The following is a 23018-nucleotide window of genomic DNA, read 5'->3' as shown; positions in this document are numbered from 1 at the left end:
TCCTGAGGAGGAATTTACATAACTGCACACCTGACATTAAACACAGCTTATGACACACTTGTGAAACCAACACTTGAATACTGCTCCACGGGGTGGGATCCTTACACACACAGAAACATTGATAGGTTAGAACAAATCAACACCAAGGCGGCTTGGTTCATTACAAACAATTACACTCGAACGCCTGGAATCACAACACGGATCAAACAACAAATAAACATGGAACCTCTTCACATACGCAGACAAGCACACAGACTTACACTTATGTACAAGATCACAAACACTCACATTGACATTGACCCACATACATACTTACACAACGCAAACAGTCAACGTACTCGTAACACACACATCCATAAATACCAAACATATCATACTAACACTGACGCATACAAGCACTCATACTTTCCACGCACCATACATGACTGAAACAGCCTCCCTCATCAGATTTTAGACTGCGGTACAATAGTCATTCAGAAAACAAATACACACTCACTTGTCATCACAACACACCAACACTAACAATTACACTTGATTCACTTCCCTCCCCTGCACACTCGGCTCCCCCGTTCCCCCAACAGCCAACACAAATATGCGTGTTATGCACCTGAAAGGTGCCCTGCACATTATGTATCCAGATCCAGATCCAGATCTGGTTGACTATATTAGAGTGATCTGGCCACAGGGCACAACATAAACCCATAAAAATGTTAAAAAAATATGAGGATTTTGGGGTCTGGAACAGATTAATTTTTTCTACATTAATTTCAATGGGATAAATTGCTTCCTAATTCGAACATTCTCAATTCGAACAGCCCAAATGAACCACTTAAGTTCGAATCACGAGGTACCACTGTATTATACAGAGAGATGCAGATGAGTAAGTGAAAAAGGAATCCACAATAAATGTTCTACAATAGTTACTCCTTCAAAAGAGACAATGAGCAAACCCTTCTCAAAGAACGGCTCAGTGGTATCCTCAAGTGATGGTTCAATTAAGGCGTACTTTTTCGTTATTATTAAAGGGATTTACGTGTTTTACTCAGTCTGCACGGGAATGATACTTAATTACAAAAGGATTGTTGCATAAATATACCAAAGTATGGATTGAATTTTGACGTTCCCCGACAAGAGTAAAGTAGGCGACGCTCCTTTAAGCTTTCATATGCTATAAAATATTCATTAATTATTTTTTGTATGAAAATAGTTTTGTTTCAATGTACGAGTTTTCCATGTGTAGGCAGCTGTATATTGTACAGAGTCCGTAACCAAGACCCCAGAGTGAAGGAGTTAGGGCAACAAAGAGTGTCAGGAACAGACACAAGGTTGAGGCAGCCCAGCACCAAGTTACCACTGGACATCTCTGAGTGAGGAGACTGCAAGGCTACTGTAACATTACATCTCAAAAGGTGAGTACAAATGGTGACCTAGGAAGAGACTCCTCAGCCCAAGGATGGCCCAGTGCAGTGAAGGACTTACTATGATGGAGTGGCCGCAGGCTTCCACGACCTTCTTCACTGGCACCTGGCAGTCCCCACACTCCTTGAAGCACAATCTTTTACACTTGTGGCCACAGAGAAGGGTCTTCTTGCAGTCCTTCAGGCACAGAATTTCCTCCGCTGGCTGGGAGCACTCCACATCCTTCTGCTCGTGCCCGCAGGGAAGGGTCTTCTTGCAGTACTTCTTGCACTGAATTTCCTCCGCTGGCTGGGAGCACTCCACATCCTTCTGCTCGTGCCCGCAGGGAAGCTTCTTGTCCACCTTGACCACACACGCCCCACACTCCTGGTAGCACTTCTTGAGGCACGGGTGTTTCTGTGTGCAGCCCACGTTGATCTTTGTGCAGGCCTCCTGGCAGGAGTACTCCAGATGGTCTGGGTCCTTGGTGCGGTGGCACTTCTTCCTGCACTTGTGGCCGCACAGTACTTTTGTGTCGCAGTCCTCGGGGCAAGTGAAGGTGCTTGGGTTGTGGTGACAGGGCATGGTGACCACGTGTTCGCAGGCAGGGATCTTCTTCTCCACCATCGTTGGGCATTTGTGAGACTCTGGGGCCACGTGACAAGGGATCCTGTGGGTGTGACCGCAGGGGAGGGGCTTGGGCAGGATGACCATGCAGGGGCCACAGATCTCATGGCAGAGCTTTGGGCACTTGTGGTCCAGGCTGCACAGGGTCTTGGGACATGGCACCTGGCACTTGTACTCCTCGTGCTCAGGGTCATCCATGTGGCACACTCTGGGACAGGGGTGCCGGCAGTTTGGCAGTGGCTTGCCACACACCTGCACACACACACCCTCGGGGCTCTTGGCTAGGAAGTCCGCCCCTGTGGCCACAGTTACAACCTGGTCCGGGTGGTTCTCGCAGCGCAGAGTGAAGGCCAGGCCCAGACTCCCGGACTGCACCAGGTCTCCACTGATCTTCTTCCAGAGGCTGCTGGACTCACTCAGCAGGCCCATGTTGCCGGTGATGTAGAGGCCGTGCTTGGCGCGGGACAGGGCCACACAGACACGGTTGTCTCTGCGCAGGAATCCCGCATTCCCCTCGGGATTGCTTCTTACCAAGGAAAGGAGGATGATCTTGTTTTCCTCACCCTGGAAGTTGTCAACCACAGCGACCCTCACTCCGGTGCATTCTGGGTATTGTCGCTGAAGCTGAAAGAAGACAAAGTTGATGTCATCAAAGTTGGAAACTACAGACCTCAATGAATACTTAGACAATGGATGAACTTCATGAGGGTGAGGCGACACAGAGAAAAGACTACAGGTAGGAGTGGATGCACCCTCCACCAACCTTCCTGTGCAGGGAATGCTGTACTACAGACCTCCATGAATGCTTAGACAATGGATGAACTCCGTGAGGGTGAGGCGATAGAAAAGACTACAGGCAGGAGTGGCTGCACCCTCCACCAACCTTCCTGTGCAGGGAATGCTGTACTACAGACCTCCATGAATGTTTAGACAATGGATGAACTCCATGAGGATGAGGCGATAAAAAAGACTACAGGCAGGAGTGGTTGCAGCCTCCACCAACCTTCCTGTGCAGGGAATGCTGTACTACAGACCTCCATGAATACTTAGACAATGAATGAACTTCATAAGGCTGAGGTGACAGAAAAGACTACAGGTTGGAGTGGTTGCAGCCTCCACCAACCTTTCTGTGCAAGGAATGATGTCCTGCAGGAATGCTTGGTAAGAATGAAGTGTTGCCAAGTCAAAATGTTCAGCAACACTTACTGTGACAAGGGACCAGTTCCACAGTCCAGGACAGTGGGTTTGTCAGCTCCCAAAGCAATACACTCCAAAGACTACCAAAAAAATCATAAATAGTGCTTGGTGTTCAGGAAGAAGACAACAGATTTAAGGGTAATGTTCAGGACATCTAGTGCCAGGAGTTTAGAAGAAAACCTGAGAGACAGTATAGTTTGGTTTGGGAGCTTTGGGACACTGCTGGACTGTGAGGCTTTGGGACACTGTGCTGGACTGTGGGGCTTTGGGACACTGTGCTGGACTGTGGGACTTTAGGACAATGTGTTGGACTGTGCAGCTTTGGGACACTGTGCTGGACTGTGCAGCTTTGGGACACTGTGATAGACTGTGGGGCTTTGGTACACTGTGCTGGACTGTGCAGCTTTGGAACACTGTGTTGGACTGTGCAGCTTTGGGACACTGTGCTGGACTGTGCAGCTTTGGGACACTGTGTTGGACTGTGCAGCTTTGGGACACTGTGCTGGACTGTGCAGCTTTGGGACACTGTGCTGGACTGTGCAGCTTTGGGACACTGTGTTGGACTGTGCAGCTTTGGGACACTGTGCTGGACTGTGCAGCTTTGGGACACTGTGCTGGACTGTGCAGCTTTGGGACACTGTTGGACTGTGCAGCTTTGGGACACTGTGTTGGACTGTGCAGCTTTGGGACACTGTGTTTGACTGTGCAGCTTTGGGACACTGTGTTTGACTGTGCAGCTCTGGGACAGTGTTGAACTGTGGGACTTTGGAACACTGTGTTGGACTGTGCAGCTTTGGGACACTGTGTTGGACTGTGCAGCTTTGGGACACTGTGTTGGACTGTGCAGCTTTGGGACACTGTGTTGGACTGTGGGGCTTTGGGACACTGTGCTGGACTGTGCAGCTTTGGGACACTGTGTTGGACTGTGCAGCTTTGGGACACTGTGTTGGACTGTGCAGCTTTGGGACACTGTGTTGGACTGTGCAGCTTTGGGACACTGTGTTGGACTGTGCAGCTTTGGGACAGTGTTGGGCTGTGCAGCTTTGGGACAGTGTTGGACTCTAGGGCTTTGGGACAGGGTGTTGGACTGTGCAGCTTTGAAACACTGTGTTGGACTGTGCAACTTTGGGACAGTGTGTTGGACTGTGCAGCTTTGGGACACTGTGCTGGACTGTGGGGCTTTGGGACACTGCTGGACTGTGGAGCTTTGGGACACTGTGTTGGACTGTGCAGCTTTGGGACAATGTTGGACTGTGGGACTTTGAGACACTGTGCAGGACTGTGCAGCTTTGGGACACTGTGTTGGACTATGGGAATTTGGGACACTGTGTTGGACGGTGCAGCTTTGGGACACTGTGCTGGACTATGCAGCTTTGGGACACTGTTGAACTGTGCAGCTTTGGGACACTGTGTTGGACTGTGGGACTTTGGGACACTGTTGGACTGTGCAGCTTTGGGACACTGTGCTGGACTGTGCAGCTTTGGGACACTGTGTTGGACGGTGGGGCTTTGGGACAATGTGTTGGACTGTGGGGCTTTGGGACACTGTGCTGGACTGTAGGGCTTTGGGACAATGTGTTGGACTGTGCAGCTTTGGGACACTTCTGGACTGTGGAGCTTTGGGACACTGTGTTAGACTGGGGCTTTGGGACACTGTGCTGGACTATGTAGGTTTAGGACACTGTGTTGGACTGTGCAGCTTTGGGACACTGTGCTGGACTGTGCAGCTTTGGGATACTGTGCTGGGCTGTGCAGCTTTGGGACACTGTGTTGAACTGTGCAGCTTTGGGACACTGTGCTGGACTGTGCAGCTTTGGGACACTGTGCTGGACTGTGCAGCTTTGGGACACTGTGTTGGACTGTGCAGCTTTGGGACGCTTTGCTGGACTGTGCAGCTTTGGGACACTGTGTTGGACTGTGCAGCTTTGGGACAGTGTTGGACTGTGGGACAGTGTTGAACTATGCAGCTTTGGAACACTGTGTTGGACTGTACAGCTTTGGGACACTGAGTTGGACTGTGCAGCTTTGGGACACTGTGTTGGACTGTGGGGCTTTGGGACACTGTGCTGAACTGTGCAGCTTTGGGACACTGTGCTGGACTGTGCAGCTTTGGGACACTGTGTTGGACTGTGCAGCTTTGGGACACTGTTGGACTGTGCAGCTTTGGGACACTGTGTTGGACTGTGCAGCTTTGGGACACTGTTGGACTGTGCAGCTTTGGGACACTGTGTTGGACTGTGCAGCTTTGGGACACTGTGTTGGACTGTGCAGCTTTGGGACACTGTGCTGGACTGTGGGGCTTAGGGACACTGTGCTGGACTGTGGAGCTTTGGGACACTGTGTTGGACTGTGGGGCTTTGGGACAGTATTGGACTGTGGGGCTTTGGGACACTGTGCAGGACTGTGCAGCTTTGGGGCAGTGTTGGACTGTGGGACTTTGGGACACTGTGTTGGACTGTGCAGCTTTGGGACACTGTGCTGGACTGTGCAGCTTTGGGACACTGTGTTGGACTGTGCAGCTTTGGGACAGTGTTGGACTGTGGGACTTTGGGACACTGTTGGACTGTGCAGCTTTGGGACACTGTGCTGTACTGTGCAGCTTTGGGACACTGTGTTGGACTGTGGGGCTTTGGGACAATGTGTTGGACTGTGGGGCTTTGGGACACTGTGTTGGACTGTGGAGCTTTGGGACACTGTGTTGGACTGTGGGGCTTTGGGACACTGTGTTGGACTGTGGAGCTTTGAGACACTGTGTTGGACTGTGCAGCTTTGGGACACTGTGTTGGACTGTGGGGTTTTGGGACAATGTGTTGGACTGTGCAGCTTTGGGACACTGTGCTGGACTGTGCAGCTTTGGGACACTGTGTTGGACTGTGCAGCTTTGGGACACTGTGTTTGACTGTGGGACTTTGGGACACTGTGTTGGACTGTGCAGCTTTGGGACAATGTGTTGGACTGTGGGGCTTTGGGAGAGTGTGTTGGACTGTGGGGCTTTGGGACACTGTGTTGGACTGTGGGGCTTTGGGACACCGTGTTGGGCTGTGGGGCTTTGGGACACTGTGTTGGACTGTGGAGCTTTGGGACAGTGTGTTGGACTGTGCAGCTTTGGGACACTGTGTTGGACTGTGGGACTTTGGGACAATGTGTTGGACTGTGGGGCTTTGGGACAGTGTGTTGGACTGTGCAGCTTTGGGACACTGTTGGACTCTGCAGCTTTGGGACACTGTGTTGGACTGTGGGGCTTTGGGACACTGTGTTGGACTGTGGGGTTTGGGACACTGCTGGACTGTGCAGCTTTGGGACACTGTGCTGGACTGTGCAGCTTTGGGACACTCTGCTGGACTGTGGGGCTTCGGGACACTGTGTTGGACTGTGGGGCTTTGGGACACTGTGTTGGACTGTGGGGCTTTGGGACAGTGTTGGACGGTGGGACTTTGGGGTACTGTGTTGGACTGTGCAGCTTTGGGACACTGTTGGATTATGGGGCTTTGGGACACTGTGTTGGACTGTGCAGCTTTGGGACACTGTGTTAAACTGTGGGGCTTTGGGACACTGTGTTGGACTGTGGGGCTTTGGGACACTGTGCAGCTTTGGGACAATGTGTTGGACTGTGGGGCTTTGGGACACTGTGTTAGACTGTGCAGCTTTGGGACAATGTGTTGGACTATGGAGCTTTGGGACACTGTTGGACTGTGCAGCTTTGGGACACTGTGTTGGACTGTGCAGCTTTGGGACACTGTTGGACTGTGCAGCTTTGGGACACTGTTGGACTGTGCAGCTTTGGGACACTGTACTGTACTGTGGAGCTTTGGGATACTGTGTTGGACTGTGGGGCTTTGGGACACTGTGTTAGACTGTGCAGCTTTGGGACACTGTGCTGGACTGTGGAGCTTTGGGACACTGTGTTGGACTGTGGGGCTTTGGGACACTGTGTTGGACTGTGCAGCTTTGGGACACTGTGTTGGACTGTGCAGCTTTGGGACTGTGTGTTGGACTGTGCAGCTCTGGGACACTGTGTTGGACTGTGGGGCTTTGGGACACTCTGCTGGACTGTGGGGCTTTGGAACACTGTGTTGGACTGTGGGGCTTTGGGACAATGTGTTGGACTGTGCAGCTTTGGGACACTGTGTTGGACTGTGGTGCTTTGGGACACTGTGCTGGACTGTGGGGCTTTGGGACAATGTGTTGGACTGTGGGGATTTGGGACACTGTGCTGGACTGTGGGGCTTTGGGACACCGTGCTGGACTGTGGGGCTTTGGGACACTGTGTTGGACTGTGGGGCTTTGGGACACTGTGTTGGACTGTGGGGCTTTGGGACACTGTGTTGGACTGTGGAGCTTTGGGACACCGTGTTGGACTGTGGGACAATGTGCTGGACTGTGCAGCTTAGGCACACTGTTGGACTGTGGAGCTTTGGGACACTGTGCTGGACTGTGGGGCTTTGGGACAATGTGTTGGACTGTGCAGCTTTGGGACACTGTGTTGGACTGTGGGGCTTTGGGACACTGTGTTGGACTGTGGGGTTTGGGACACTGTGTTGGGCTGTGGGGCTTTGGGACACTGTGTTCGACTGTGGGGCTTTGGGACACTGTGTTGGACTGTGGGGCTTTGGGACACTGTGTTGGACTGTGGGGCTTTGGGACACTGTGTTGGACTGTGGAGCTTTGGGACACTGTGTTGGACTGTGCAGCTTTGGGACACTGTGTTGGACTGTGGGGTTTTGGGACAATGTGTTGGACTGTGCAGCTTTGGGACAATGTGTTGGACTGTGCAGCTTTGGGACAATGTGTTGGACTGTGGGGCTTTGGGAGAGTGTGTTGGACTGTGCAGCTTTGGGACACTGTGTTGGACTCTGCAGCTTTGGGACACTGTGTTGGACTGTGGGGCTTTGGGACACTGTGTTGGACTGTGGGGCTTTGGGACACTGTGTTGGACTGTGGGTCTTTGGGACAGTGTTGGACGATGGGGTTTTGGGATACTGTGTTGGACTGTGCAGCTTTTGGACACTGTTGGACTATGGGGCTTTGGGACACTGTGTTAGACTGTGGGGCTTTGGGGCACTGTGTTGGACTGTGGGGCTTTGGGACACTGTGGTGGACTGTGCAGCTTTGGGACAATGTGTTGGACTGTGGGGCTTTGGGACACTGTGTTGGACTGTGCAGCTTTGGGACAATGTGTTGGACTATGCAGCTTTGGGACACTGTGTTGGACTGTGGGGCTTTGGGACACTGTGTTGGACTGTGCAGCTTTGGGACAATGTGTTGGACTGTGCAGCTTTGGGTCACTGTGTTGGACTGTGCAGCTTTGGGACAATGTGTTGGACTGTGCAGCTTTGGGACAATGTGTTGGACTGTGCAGCTTTGGGACAATGTGTTGGACTGTGCAGCTTTGGGACACTGTGTTGGACTGTGCAGCTTTGGGACACTGTGTTGGACTGTGCAGCTTTGGGACAATGTGTTGGACTGTGCAGCTTTGGGACACTGTGTTGGACTGTGCAGCTTTGGGACAATGTGTTGGACTGTGCAGCTTTGGGACAATGTGTTGGACTGTGCAGCTTTGGGTCACTGTGTTGGACTGTGCAGCTTTGGGACAATGTGTTGGACTGTGCAGCTTTGGGTCACTGTGTTGGACTGTGCAGCTTTGGGACAATGTGTTGGACTGTGCAGCTTTGGGACAATGTGTTGGACTGTGCAGCTTTGGGACACTGTGTTGGACTGTGCAGCTTTGGGACAATGTGTTGGACTGTGCAGCTTTGGGACACTGTGTTGGACTGTGGGGCTTTGGGACACTGTGTTGGACTGTGCAGCTTTGGGACACTGTGTTGGACTGTGCAGCTTTGGGACACTGTGTTGGACTGTGCAGCTTTGGGACACTGTGTTGGACTGTGCAGCTTTGGGACACTGTGTTGGACTGTGCAGCTTTGGGACAATGTGTTGGACTGTGCAGCTTTGGGACAATGTGTTGGACTGTGCAGCTTTGGGACACTGTGTTGGACTGTGCAGCTTTGGGACACTGTGTTGGACTGTGGGGCTTTGGGACACTGTGTTGGACTGTGCAGCTTTGGGACAATGTGTTGGACTGTGCAGCTTTGGGACAATGTGTTGGACTGTGCAGCTTTGGGTCACTGTGTTGGACTGTGCAGCTTTGGGTCACTGTGTTGGACTGTGCAGCTTTGGGTCACTGTGTTGGACTGTGCAGCTTTGGGACACTGTGTTGGACTGTGCAGCTTTGGGACAATGTGTTGGACTGTGACACTGGCCCTATATACCGGAACAGTTTTCCTTTGACACAGTGCTGGAGGGAATGGCTGGTGCCAGGCTTTACAAATGCAGACATGGAGACAGGACACAACGGGCACATCTCAGGCCCTGTAGAATAACTTAGTAAACACAAGAGTCAGAAGGTAGCCCTGTCTCCACAGAAGGGAAGTGGTACAGAAGTGAAGTGCGACATCAGTGAAGCATAAATAAATAAGTAAAGCTTAGGGGGCCTTAGCAAAGTCACCACAAATACCGTCCTGGGGATGGATTCATCAAACCATTTACCACGTATGTGGCTGGTAAGTTTCACGGTATCTCTGCCCATCCGGTAAATTCACATTCATCAACCACTTACTGCACCCGTGGTAAGGCCAAAAGTTATCGTGGCTACGAGCACCTGTAAGTGAGTTACCGCAGGCATTGTAAGTGGGTAAACACTGCTGCGGCTTACGTTCGGGGGCGATTTTGACCCTACATATATTTTTCCCTCGTGACATACCCTACACCAGCAAAAGGGCTTATAAAAGCGATGTGACGAAAACCAGCTGAGTGCAAAGGAGTTTAAGAGAAATAAGTGCAAGAAAATGTGTACTGCCTATTCATTTAACTCTGATTTTCGTATGTGTATTTACACATTATTGTTACAATTTTATGCTAGTATGATGCAGAATTTTCTCAGGAAGATGATGGTGGTCCCCATTTTTCTTAAAAATGAATGTTGGTGTCAGGAAACAGGGATGGAGTGAGGTGAGTGTAGTCGTCGATTTGGGATGAACTGGGCCAGTGACATTGACTGGGAAGCCTCAGGCCGGCTTCACTTGGAGGGCCTTGGCGAGCAGTCTATAGCATGTAAGTCTGTGGAACTGTCCACCCATATGACTTTTCCCTGTTTTTAAAACACTGCAGAGGGAATGTTCTCATCTGTGACAGTCACCTCCTGCCTCAGGTCTCTGATATTCTTGCTGTGGGGCTTGATGTCGTAGAATTTTGCTCTGACCTCCTCCACACTCCTCACGATGCCACTCACACCATTCATCCCGGCAACCACAGCTTCCCCACGCCCACGTCCATTGCTTAGCTGCAGCAGTGAATCATGACAACAATGGCCTTGTAATCACCTGTCATCTCTCTTTCACCTCTTTGACAATAGGCCAGTGGCTGAGGGGGGTCCTGTGTGTACTTGTAGGTCCCCTAAGTTACTCAAAAGTTTGATGTAAGAGACCACTTCAGGAGTAAAAAAAAACTTGGGTAGACTTGCTGGATCATGGTAGCAACTTGGGAAATCATTATTTTATATACCTATACACCTAATACAGCCGCCAAGGGCAAAATAATAGACCATTATATGACATCTAACACATGTACAAAGATGATCTAGGTGTCTATACATGGGTTTTTGGGCATGGAGAATATGGTATTTCATGTTTAAATAGTCTAAGTGCAGCAGCCATCTTGGATTTAAAAAATGGCTGCATAAATGTGAAAAAACATCGTATGCATCATCATCATTTCATCAACCCCTGCTCCTAGGAGCTCCCACCAGGGGATGGCCACGGCAGAAGAGCTTCCATCTTTCTCTATTCAGGCACTCCCTCCTTGCCTGCTCAAAGTTTCTCAAAGATCTTTCCCCCCTCTCCCTAACGTACTCTTGCACCCCATCCCTCCATTTCAATGGAGGTCGTCCTCTAGCATTCCCTCCCTCTATCTCACTCACATACACCCTTCAGGTCATCTTACTCTCCTCCATTCGCTCCATGTGGCCAAACCACTTTAAAGTCTGTCGCTTCACTTCTTCCACCACTCCACCCTTCTTCTCTTCACCCCCGTGACACATTAAAAAACACTCGTATCAGGGTTGGCGGTTTAAACCAAATGGTTTAAGCCAATAAAAAAACAGTGATTTAAACCAACTATTAAAACCATTTTTTTCCTTTTGTGTGTATCTTTGTTAGTTTCATCAGTATTGTGGTTTAAACTATATATGTAAGATTTTAATTATGTACTGCAGGGTTGGCAGTTTAAACCAGGGGTGTCAAACTCCAAACCCTTTGAGGGCCAACTCATACTCTGAAGTGCCGTCATGGGGGCCAACAAGGGTAGAAAATACATTGACAAGATTGAAGTTACCGTGATACAGCGGGGCATTTATGACCATCCCGCCGGCCATGAGTTTGACACCCTCGGTTTAAACCAAAAACCCATCAATAAAACCAGTGTTTTTTGTGAATCTTTTTTAGTTTCCTCAGGTATTGTGGCTTTAATTATATGTGGTTTTAATTTCTTTATTATGCACAGTCATTTTACTAACACCAGGATGAAAACGTCAGTTGTTAAACTCAAATCTCTATTCAAATGCTGTAACTTCAAAGTAACTGAAAACAACTTGCTGTAATGACTCTTCATTCGTACTATTTGTCCTTCCGTTGCTTTACGGCAATTTTTACAAATTGCTCGGCAGCCTTTTCTGCCTTCCACAACCTTTTTTTCAAAAAATTTCCAAATATAGTCTGGTTTTCTGCCTGTCATATTGATGAATAGTTCAGCACCAGGTTAATCACCAACAGTTTCAACTTTGTTTCTAATAACTTGAGTCTTGATAGTTAATGGTTTGATCACTGCATTATAATATATCTGTGCCTGTTTGAATAGAATATAATCAGTAAAATTTCTAATATTTTTTATAGTTCAAGATAAAGATTAAAACACAATCATACTCACTTTTCTATACACTATTTGCTCTGTTTCTGTAATTAAGTATGTTCAGTATACAGTATGTATCAATTTAAATTACATGGAAGTTCAGCGTATGCGTATCTATATATTTTCGGCGTTATGAGGTCTGACACGAGAAGGATTTAGTGCATCATCTTATCCTCCCACTCACCCTCACATCACCTTCGCTGTGTGGCACTGTTCAAGCACTGGAATGGTAGACACACGCACACGTTGCATTATTTCAACACTTTTAAGACTTGCATATCTTTCAAATGCGTATTATCTTAGCCTTTTCTTGGGAGTTACAGGCCAAGACCCGTTACATAGGACCCGTTTTCGCGCCAAACTTGCGCGTCCCTCACAGCGGCCTCCCTCACTCTAGCTTAGTTAAAACACAATTTTGGTCTTTCATATCTTGTTTCCAATCAAGCACTGTCCACTCCCTCCACATTCCACACCATCACATCACCGACGCCCCTGTAACTAGTGTGTGCAGCAGTAGATTACAAGGATGCAGTTCTTTGACTCAGAAACCAATGCCTATCAGCACATTTTAAAGATTTCTGGTTTCCTTTCTTTGATGCCACACTGTGAGGGGAGAATACGATACAAACGGCTTTATTTACTCCTAAAATCACGTTAAAATGGCTTCTCAGGGTCTTTATAAGTGCATAAAAATGTGATGCCGCAGCGTTTCCGCCATATTCGTTGATGCCTCCGAGGAACACGCCATAAGTACTTCCAAGTTTTTGCGACTCATAACCTTTACTGCGGGTCAGGAACGGATCCTAGCACATTCTGATACTTAAGTCCACTTGTAAGACACAATAACACAGCTGGGATAGTGTAAGTCCTCGTAAAGTAGCGAACAATCCTGGGCATTGCTGGGCAGCGGAGGCCACTTTCTTCTTTCCCGCACAGACCCGCAGACTAGAAACCGAACACAAACAATACGCGTTCTGTGGTGATCAGGAACTTTAGGTCCTGAAACTGTACCAAGAGGAACGGTACCCTCATCTGATGTGTATAATGCTTTTTTGTGATGTTTTATTCACTAGATATATTATAGAATCTGGTCAACGTCTTTGACTTCCAGCATCTTATTATGAATATAAATGAAATAATATTAAAAACACCCCTGAATATACCAAAAATAATGCCAAATGAGGTTAGGCATAAAACTAAATTTCCAGTATGCCAACCAGGCCTGGAATATACCAAATTGGCATAATTATGCCAAATGTGGCAATCCTGGTGGGAAGGTAAAGAGGGACTCACGATTCTAGTCATTCAGAGCTGCAAGCTGTGGTCGGGAGCAAGGTCCGATCCCTAAGTTCCGGTACCATCTCAGTTGCCATTCTCTGTACTCTCTCCAGCTTTCTTATATTCTTTTTTTCGTGAGGAGACCAGACCACTGCTGCCTACTTTTACCTCGGCCTTATCATTGTAACTATTATTTTCTTCATCATCTCTTCGTCCAAATACACAAATGCCATCCTTATGTTCCTCAGCAAATTCATAGTTTGTCCCGTTATCCTGTTGATGTGTTTGTCCAGTGACATGTTCTCTGAGATAGTCACTCCCAAATCTTTTTCTTCCATTCCTCTGCATATTATCTCACTTCCCATCTTATAATCATATTCACATCTTCTACCACTCCTACCAAACTATTTTTTTTACAATTCCCAAGGTTGAATTCCATCTGCCATGTACCACTCCACCCCCATATTTTGTCCAGGTCCCTCTGCAATGCCTCACAGTCTTTCACATCATTGACTTGTCTCAATAGCTTTGCATCATCTGCAAACATACTCACATAGCTGGTCACTCCGTCCACCATATCATTTATATAAACAGCAAACATTATTGGTGCCAGCACTGAACCTTGTGGGACCCCACTCCTCACTGGGCACCAGTTGGAAACCTTGTCCTTGATTATTGTCCTCATTTCCTAATTGGTCTATCCTTTTCTCCATTGTATTTGCCAATCCTATAACAGTCATCTATTTCTTTCACCAGGTCTCTTCCCTCTTCTTGTACCCTCTGTACGATCTTCCTCGCAACATCTTTCAAGTTGTTTTCCCTCACAGATTTGTTTGGGGTCTTCTCCTTGACCCCGAACACAATGATGCTCTTCTTTTTCTCCATCGTGCCTCTTACCAGTGCCTCATTTTCTTTGATTATTTTCACCACCTTCTCTGCCATCCTCTCCTCCAACTGCTCCTCCACAATCTCCTTAAAGCTCTGTACATTCCCACTCTGTGCCATCTCTCCACCATTATCAAATCTGTTTCAAATTCTTAACTCTTTGCTCCACCTCCACTTTTTCATCCCTTCGTTTCTCCTCTCACTTATTCCGCTCTTTATTCATCTTTTCCACCGAATCCACGTTTTCCTTTATCCCCTCGGAGCATTTTATCAGCTGAATGTTGAGTTCATTCTCTTCTGCTTCTAAATCACTTATCCTTCTCTTGTTGTCCTCTCTCTCCCTTCTCAACTCACTCACCATCTTCATCACCACTTCAAAATCACTCTCCATCCCTTTCACCCTTCTCTGCAATAGTCTATGCAATAGTGTGTGTGTGTGTGTGTAGTTGAGAGCTCAGTAGCATCGAGTGACCGAGTTATTTCCCCTTTGGTTTTGTTTTGAGTTAATTAATGGTAGGATATATAAGGTGTGTTATGAGTGAAAAAAGTAAGGTGATAAAATGATGGTTACATAAAATTGTGTGATAAGTGCAATGTCAAGTTGTCAACTGAAAGTGGTTGAGGGGTGTTTATAGCGGGAGCGGGGAGCCAGTAGGAAAAAGAGGAATATGAGACAGGGACGGCACGGGCAGAGAGCACGCAGGTTGTAAGTGTAAGCCGTCTTTCCTCTCATATTTACTTGATTTTAGGTGTAAGGCAGAGGAAGCGAGATGTGTTGAGAGTGTGTGGTAAGGTGCGGGGCTAGGCTAACCCCGCAGCCGCCACTACCCCATCGGTCAGTTTCACATGTAAGTACTATAGCGGTGATTGCCAACATTGGTAACGATCAATATAGACAAAAATGACTGTGAAAGCGGCCCTTAGTCATAATTAATGTAAGTAAGGCGGCCACAAGTAATACTGAATACATATTAAGTTCAGGGAAAATGTGGAGTTTTTGAGCGCGGTTCCTGCCAAAAGTAGCGTGGGTGCGCGTGACGTCATCGAGTGTTACATCATCGATTAAATGCACGTTAAATTGAAAATATCGCGTTAGTTAATCGTATCTCCTTAAATATAAACTTGTGTTAAATAAAAAAACGTGTTGTTTAAATTCGTGTTAATCAAGAGGTGACTGCACACACACACACACACACACACACAAAAATATATATATATATATATATATATATATATATATATATATATATATATATATATATATATATATATATATATATTATTTATATATATATATATATATATATATATATATATATATATATATATATATATATATATATATATATATATATATATATATATATATATATATATATATATATATATATATATATATATATATATATATATATCACAATGTGGTGGTGGTCCAGTAGTATGAGACATGCACTGCATGTCATGAAACAACCAACAGAACACTCTTAGTAAAATTGGTCAAGGTCAGGATAGTTTTTTCTTCTTCATAATACTGAATTTGAAAATGGAGTACGTCTTCAACACCAGCAAATACAATATGTACAATCTGGAATGGCTGGTTTGTTGGAATGGTTGAACCCACCCCGAGAGTGAACACAACCTCCACCCACCTTCCTGAGGAGGAAGAACTGTCCCGAGTAGGCGGTGAGTATGGTGACCTCCTGAGGGCTGTACCCCTGCAGCATGAGGTGGCGACACAGACCCATGATCAGCTCCGCCTCGTGCTGGTTCTCGTGGCTGTTGTTGTCATCCGACTCCTGCCATTGGAAAAGGGAGTCAAGGTGTGTTCTTGTGCATGTACAAACACTCCAGTTAGTAAGCACACCAGGGAGATGCTGCTCCAGGAGGTTGTGCCGAGGCACAAAGTGAAGTGCTGTCAGACCAAGGAATGTTTACCACTCCTCACTCTGACAGTGCTACTTTAGCTGATTCTCATGGAATATTTTCCCCTATGTTGCCATGGACTGGAGTGGTGCATGTGAATAAACAAGTGAACAAACCCCCCAAAGTCCCTGGCAGGGCACACAGGAATGCTACACACCGCCCGCTCTTGCTCCTGGTGATTCAGGAAGAACACGTTGTGGACCATGCCAAGCACCCTCGGGTAGTCCTGGACTGGGGATGATGGTCCTAGCGTCAGGGGGGGACGGCACCAGCAGCTGCGAGATCTCTGTCCGCATGCGGTGCTGGTACTCCAAGGTCTCGAACCTGTAATGGGAGGCAGACTTAGGCTGTGTTTGCCCCTCCCTGTGGAACCCTGACATTACCAAGCCTTGCCCTCCCTGTGGAGCCCTGACATTACCCAGCCTTGCCCTTTCTGTGGAGCCCTGACATTACCAAGCCTTGCCCTCCCTGTGGAGCCCTGACATTACCAAGCCTTGCCCTCCCTGTGCAGCCCTGGCATTACCCAGCCTTGCCCTCCCTGTGCAGCCCTGACATTACCCAGCCTTACCCTCCCTGTGGAGCCCTGACATTACCCAGCCTTGCCCTCCCTGTGCAGCCCTGACATTACCAAGCCTTGCCCTCCCTGTGCAGCCCTGACATTACCCAGCCTTGCCCTCCCTGTGCAGCCCTGACATTACCCAGCCTTGCCCTCCCTGTGCAGCCCTGACATTACCCACCCTTGCCCTCCCTGTGGAGCCCTGACATTACCCAGCCTTGCCCTCCCTGTGGAGCCCTGACATTACCCAGCCTTGCCCTCCCTGTGCAGCCCTGACATTACCCCTCCCTGTGCAGCCCTTTGCCCTCCCTGTGCAGCCCTGACATTACCCAGCCTTGCCCTCCCTGTGCAGCCCTGGCATTACCCAGCCTTGCCCTCCCTGTGCAGCCCTGACATTACCACCCCTTGCCCTCCTGTGCAGCCCTGACATTACCCAGCCTTGCCCTCCTGTGCAGCCCTGACATTACCCACCCTTGCCCTCCTGTGCAGCCCTGGCATTACCCAGCCTTGCCTCCCTGTGCAGCCCTGGCATTACCCAGCCTTGCCCTTCCTGTGCAGCCCTGACATAACCCACCTTGCCCTCCCTGTGCAGCCCTGGCATTACCCAGCCTTGCCCTCCCTGTGCAGCCCTGACATTACCCAGCCTTGCCCTCCCTGTGCAGCCCTGGCATTACCCACCCTTGCCCTCCCTGTGCAGCCCTGACATTACCCAGCCTTGCCCTCCCTGTGCAGCCCTGACATTACCCAGCCTTGCCCTCCCTGTGCAGCCCTGGCATTACCCAGCCTTGCCCTCCCTGTGCAGCCCTGGCATTCCCCAGCCTTACCGTCCTGTGCAGCCCTGACACCCAGCCTTGCCCTCCCTGTGCAGCCCTGGCATTACCCAGCCTTGCCCTCCCTGTGCAGCCCTGGCATTACCCAGCCTTGCCCTCCCTGTGCAGCCCTGGCATTACCCAGCCTTGCCCTCCCTGTGCAGCCCTGACATTACCCAGCCCTGCCCTCCTGTGCAGCCCTGGCATTACCCACCTTGCCCTCCTGTGCATCCCTGACATTACCCAGCCTTGCCCTCCCTGTGCAGCCCTGGCATTACCCAGCCTTGCCCTTCCCGTGGAGCTCTGACATTACCCAGCCTTGCCCTCCCTGTGCAGCCCTGACATTACCCAGCCTTGCCCTCCCTGTGCAGCCCTGACATTACCCAGCCTTGCCCTCCCTGTGCAGCCCTGACATTACCCAGCCTTGCCCTCCCTGTGCAGCCCTGGCATTACCCAGCCTTGCCCTCCCAGTGCAGCCCTGGCATTACCCAGCCTTGCCCTCCCTGTGCAGCCCTGGCATTACCCAGCCTTGCCCTCCCTGTGCAGCCCTGGCATTACCCAGCCTTGCCCTCCCTGTGCAGCCCTGGCATTACCCAGCCTTGCCCTCCCTGTGCAGCCCTGGCATTACCCAGCCTTGCCCTCCCTGTGCAGCCCTGACATTACCCAGCCTTGCCCTCCCTGTGCAGCCCTGGCATTACCCAGCCTTGCCCTCCCTGTGCAGCCCTGGCATTACCCAGCCTTGCCCTCACTCTCCAGCCCTGTCATTACCCAGCCTTGCCCTCCCTGTGCAGCCCTGGCATTACCCAGCCTTGCCCTCCCTGTGCAGCCCTGACATTACCCAGCCTTGCCCTCTCCCCCAACAGCTCTTTTCTGTTTTGAGTTACAGTCAAAATAGAGTGCTTGTTCATCTTGATTTTCTTGGCAGCCTTTCACTCTCACACTTCATGCTGCACAGACTGGGTAATGTACCCTAAGCTGCACTCTCTCCCGGAAAACACTCATGCAGTGGACGATGGAATACTCACGCCAAGCCATTCTTGATCATCCTTTCAAAGAGGGAGGTCTCCAGGCCATACTTGGTGGCCAGTTCATACACCGTCGCGCTGGGCTGCAGCTGCTGGTGGTCGCCTGAGGGGAAAATAGTAATGCTGTCATTATTAGTCCTCTGCACGCCACGGGTCTTCCCAACGTCCTCTACTCCTGTCTGATGTTAGTGTGCTCCGTCCTGTTCCAGCAGACACCCTGATGGACCAGATGGACGAAAGCAGGTTTACTAACTGCTATGAAGCTTTGTGCAGTGGCAGTATTGTAATCAATGAGGTTAGAGGTGTCACTGTGCAAGGCTGAGACATTAGAATTAGAGTGTCGGAAACTAGCAGCACCTTGCTGGGCTACCACAGGCACATCTGTGGTAGCCAAGCTCTACCTCATCTTCACGAGGTGACCTCTTTAGTACATCACATTTTGATTTTAGTATTGTTTCATGTTTTTTTTTTTTTTTTTTTTTTTTTTTTGTGTGTGTGGTGGAACCAAAGGGGTGGGGGAGTTGGTGGGGTTGGGGTACCTTTGGTACTTTTTTTACAGGATCTTGTTTTTTATCTTCTTATCCTTTTTATTTTCTAGTGTAGGGTACTGGTAGTTTTGGATGATCTGGTGTCTTGTGTCCCTCCAGGAATGAGCACTGCGCTAGCCCTGCCAGCTGCCGGTGGCCCCTTTGGTGGTGGACAAAATATGGCTGCAAGCAGAAGGGGGTTTCCATCTGTCCCAGGGAAGGGGAGGAGGAGGAGCAGGAGGAGGGAGGAGCTTCTTAGGGTGGCTTGCGTGAATGTGAATGGAGTTAATGAGGAGGGGAAGAGAAGGGAGGTGATAAACGAATTCCAGAAATGAAGGATTGATGTGTTAGGTGTGAGACACATTTGAAAGGTTATGGTGTGTTGGAGTAATGGCAGGGAGAGGCTGTGGCGGGGTGTGGAGGAGGGAGTAGTATGGGCAGGAGTGGAGGAGGGAAGGGGGAGACAGGGATGTGCGTTATTGGTCTCCCCATGAGTGTGGGTGGGAGTGGATGGGCATGGGTGACATGGTCTGAGGATAGTGTGGATGATAGGAAAGATAGGGATAGTAAAGTATGTGTGGGTGAGTGCATATACTCCAGTAAATGATAAGGGAAGGAAAGGCAAGAGTGTGATGAAGAAATTATGGTGGACTTAGGACAGTGTCTGAGAACTTTGGGAGTGAAAGAGGAATTTTTGTTAGGAGATATGAATGCAAAAGTTGGAAACGGAAATTGGTGGTAGGGCTGGGAAGTAGCATGTGGATGAAGTGAATGAGAATGGACAATACAGTAAACCCTCGATATAACGGACCTGCTTAAAACGGATTTCGGATAAAATGGACACAGGTCAGACTGTCAAAAATCCTTGAGGATCGACCGAGAATAGTTTTTGAACCACCTGCTTCTGGTAACTACAACAGCGTCTGCTAGCAACCTCGCCCTCCTCCCTTTATCTGCTGCCCCATCCTTCGGTTACTAGAGTCTTTTTCAGCCCACCTGATGAAATATTTTCCTCCTCGTGGTTTACATTCAAATTAAAAAAACGTATTTATTACACCACAAGAAAGTCTTATACATCAATCCAGGATGTAAATGTAATGGAAAATAGCCAAGTGTTTGTGAGAGTCGGTACTGACACAGCTTATGGGGGTCAAGGGTAACTAAACCCCAGGTAGGTTATGTTACGTTAAGTTAGTTTAACCCTTTGAATACGGTGACGCAGATGTCGGCGTCACGGTATGGAAAGAGTTAACCCTTTCTGTACGGCAACGCCGACATCGGCGTCATGAAGCACCCAGTGCAATAAACGGTGACCCTGACGTTGGCGTTGTAATTAAATATTTTTTTAGTTGTTGCTGAGTGATTCCATATTGTTCTGACTCTACCTAGAGACTCAGTATGTGATGCGGTCTTATTTGACTTTCAATGTTATTATAGTGTAATAACGTAAGTGTGTCTTGCACGCATTTGTAGTTGACAGTAACAATCAATTCTAACAGAAAATAACAAAATAATGAGAAAGAAGTGATATATGTGTATGTGTGGGAGTTATTGAGGTCCTCTTCCTTTGAGTTGTCAAGTGGCTGGGTAGGGAGTGCTTATCTCACCACCCCCTCGGCTCAAGGACGCGGCCTCCCCTCCCTGCCTCCCTTACATCTATCCCGCTATCTCTGTTCTTTTTCATTCTTCCTTCCTTCCTACCTTCTACCTCCTCCCTCCAGGGTGTGTGTGTGTGTGTGTGTGTGTGTGTGTAATTCACCTCTTGGTCTGCTGCAGGTCTCTCTCAAGACAGCCAGCCGTTCCCCTACGGAAGAGCATAGAGCTCGTAGTACCGATCTTTGGGTAGGACTGAGACCACTCACACACAACACACCGCGACAATGAGGCCACAACTCCTCGCCTTACGTCGCGTACCTACTCACTGCTAGGTGAACAGGGGCTACACGTGAAAGATAAACCCAACTTATTTTCACCCGGCCAGGGAATTGAGCCCCGGTCCTTCTGGTTGTGAGCCAGACGCTCTACCCCTGGGCTACTGGGCCGTGTGTGTGTATTTACCTAGTTGTGACATACGGGAAAAGAGCAACGCTCGCGCTGTCCCGTCTCCATATCCACTCTTATCCAACTTTTCCTTAAAATCATGAATGTGTCTTGCACAAACCACCTCCTCCTCCAATCCATTCCACAGCTCAATACTTCTGTTTGGGAAGCTAAACTTTTTCACATCTCACCTACACGTGGTCGCCCTCAATTTCTTCTCATGTCCTCTTTTTTCTCTCTCGCTCCACACACACAGGTCCTCCCTGTCCAGATTCTCCACCCTACTTGCCACCCTGTACACCGCTAGCTATCAGGTCTCCTCTTTCTCTTCTTCTCTCCAGGGTTGTGAGCCCCATGCTATTGAGTCTCTCCTCGTAAGTCCGATCCCTAAGTTCCGGTACCATCTCAGTTGCCATTCTCTGTACTCTCTCCAGCTTTCTTATATTCTTCTTTTCGTGAGGAGGCCAGACCACTGCTGCCTACTCCAACCTTGGCCTTATCATTGTAACTATTATTTTCTTCATCATCTCTTCGTCCAAATACACAAATGCCATCCTTATGTTCTTCAGCAAATTCATAGTTTGTCCCGTTATCCTGTTGATGTGTTTGTCTGGTGACATGTTCTCTGAGATAGTCACTCCCAAATCTTTTTCTTCCACTCCTCTGCATATTATCTCACTTCCCATCTTATAATCATATTCACATCTTCTACCACTCCTACCAAACTCTATTTTTTTTACAATTCCCAAGGTTGAATTCCATCTGCCATGTACCACTCCACTCCCATATTTTGTCCAGGTCCCTCTGCAATGCCTCACAGTCTTTCACATCATTGACTCGTCTCAATAGCTTTGCATCATCTGCAAACAAACTCACATAGCTGGTCACTCTGTCCACCATATCATTTATATAAACAGCAAACATTATTGGTGCCAGCACTGAACCTTGCAGGACCCCACTCCTCACTGGGCACCAGTTGGAAACCTTGTCCTTGATTGTTGTCCTCATTTCCCTGTTAGTTAGGAAGTCCTCCGGCCACTTAATAAGTCCATCACCCACTCCACCCCTATTTTCAATTTTCCAAATTAGTCTTCTGTGCGGACCTTTGTCGAATGCCTTTTTCAAATCTAGGTACACTCCATCCCCCCAGCCTTCTCTTGTATTAAATCTGTCACCCTTGAGTAATAACATAACAAGTTGGTGACACAAGATCTCCCTCTCCTGAAACCAAACCGTCAATCCGAGATAATTCTCTCATTTTCTAAAAAATCCGACCACCTGTTTTTAAACAGCCTCTCACGTATCTTTGCAACCACACTAGTGAGTGATACCGGTCTGTAATTTAATGGGTCCTCTCTCTTTCCTCCTTTAAAAATTGGTACTATGTTTGCTCTCTTCCAGTCTTGTGGTACCCTTCCTTCACTCAGGGAGGCGCTCATTATGGAGTGCAGTTTCTCTGCAAGTTGCTCACTACATTCTTTCAGGATCCACCCTGATACTTCATCCTGCCCTGTCGCTTTTCTTACATCCAGCTTGTTCAAGCTTTCCTTGACCTCCTGCACCGTTAACTGTATCTCCTGCATAACCCTTCCTCTTTCCTGGCCCGGTGGTTGTACGAATTTGTCTCCCTTTGTGAAAACTATGAAAGCTGTTGTTCATCACTTCTGCCATCTCTGCTGGGTCCTCATATGTAGTTCCATCCACTTTCAGTTTATCGATTGTTTCTCTATTCTTTAATTTGCCGTTCACATGTCTATAAAATAATTTAGGTTGGTCTTTGCATATGTCGATT

The 23018-nt window shown here is 48.6% G+C and overlaps 1 protein-coding gene across 1 annotated transcript in view; it reads right to left on the bottom strand.

The window, feature by feature from the left end:
• The window catches only part of LOC126999269 (NFX1-type zinc finger-containing protein 1-like), a 106863-nt gene that overhangs the window by 35080 nt on the left and 48765 nt on the right, over positions 1 to 23018 (bottom strand). The window contains 5 exon segments of the mRNA XM_050861666.1: positions 1480 to 2649; positions 15996 to 16142; positions 16427 to 16532; positions 16534 to 16593; positions 18660 to 18762. Coding sequence (XP_050717623.1) covers positions 1480 to 2649; positions 15996 to 16142; positions 16427 to 16532; positions 16534 to 16593; positions 18660 to 18762 — 1586 coding nt within the window.

The sequence above is a fragment of the Eriocheir sinensis genome, chromosome 16, assembly GCF_024679095.1.
Source record: "Eriocheir sinensis breed Jianghai 21 chromosome 16, ASM2467909v1, whole genome shotgun sequence".
Classification (NCBI taxonomy): domain Eukaryota; kingdom Metazoa; phylum Arthropoda; class Malacostraca; order Decapoda; family Varunidae; genus Eriocheir; species Eriocheir sinensis.
Note: the sequence above shows the minus strand (reverse complement) of the source record. Positions and strands in the feature narration are given on the sequence as shown.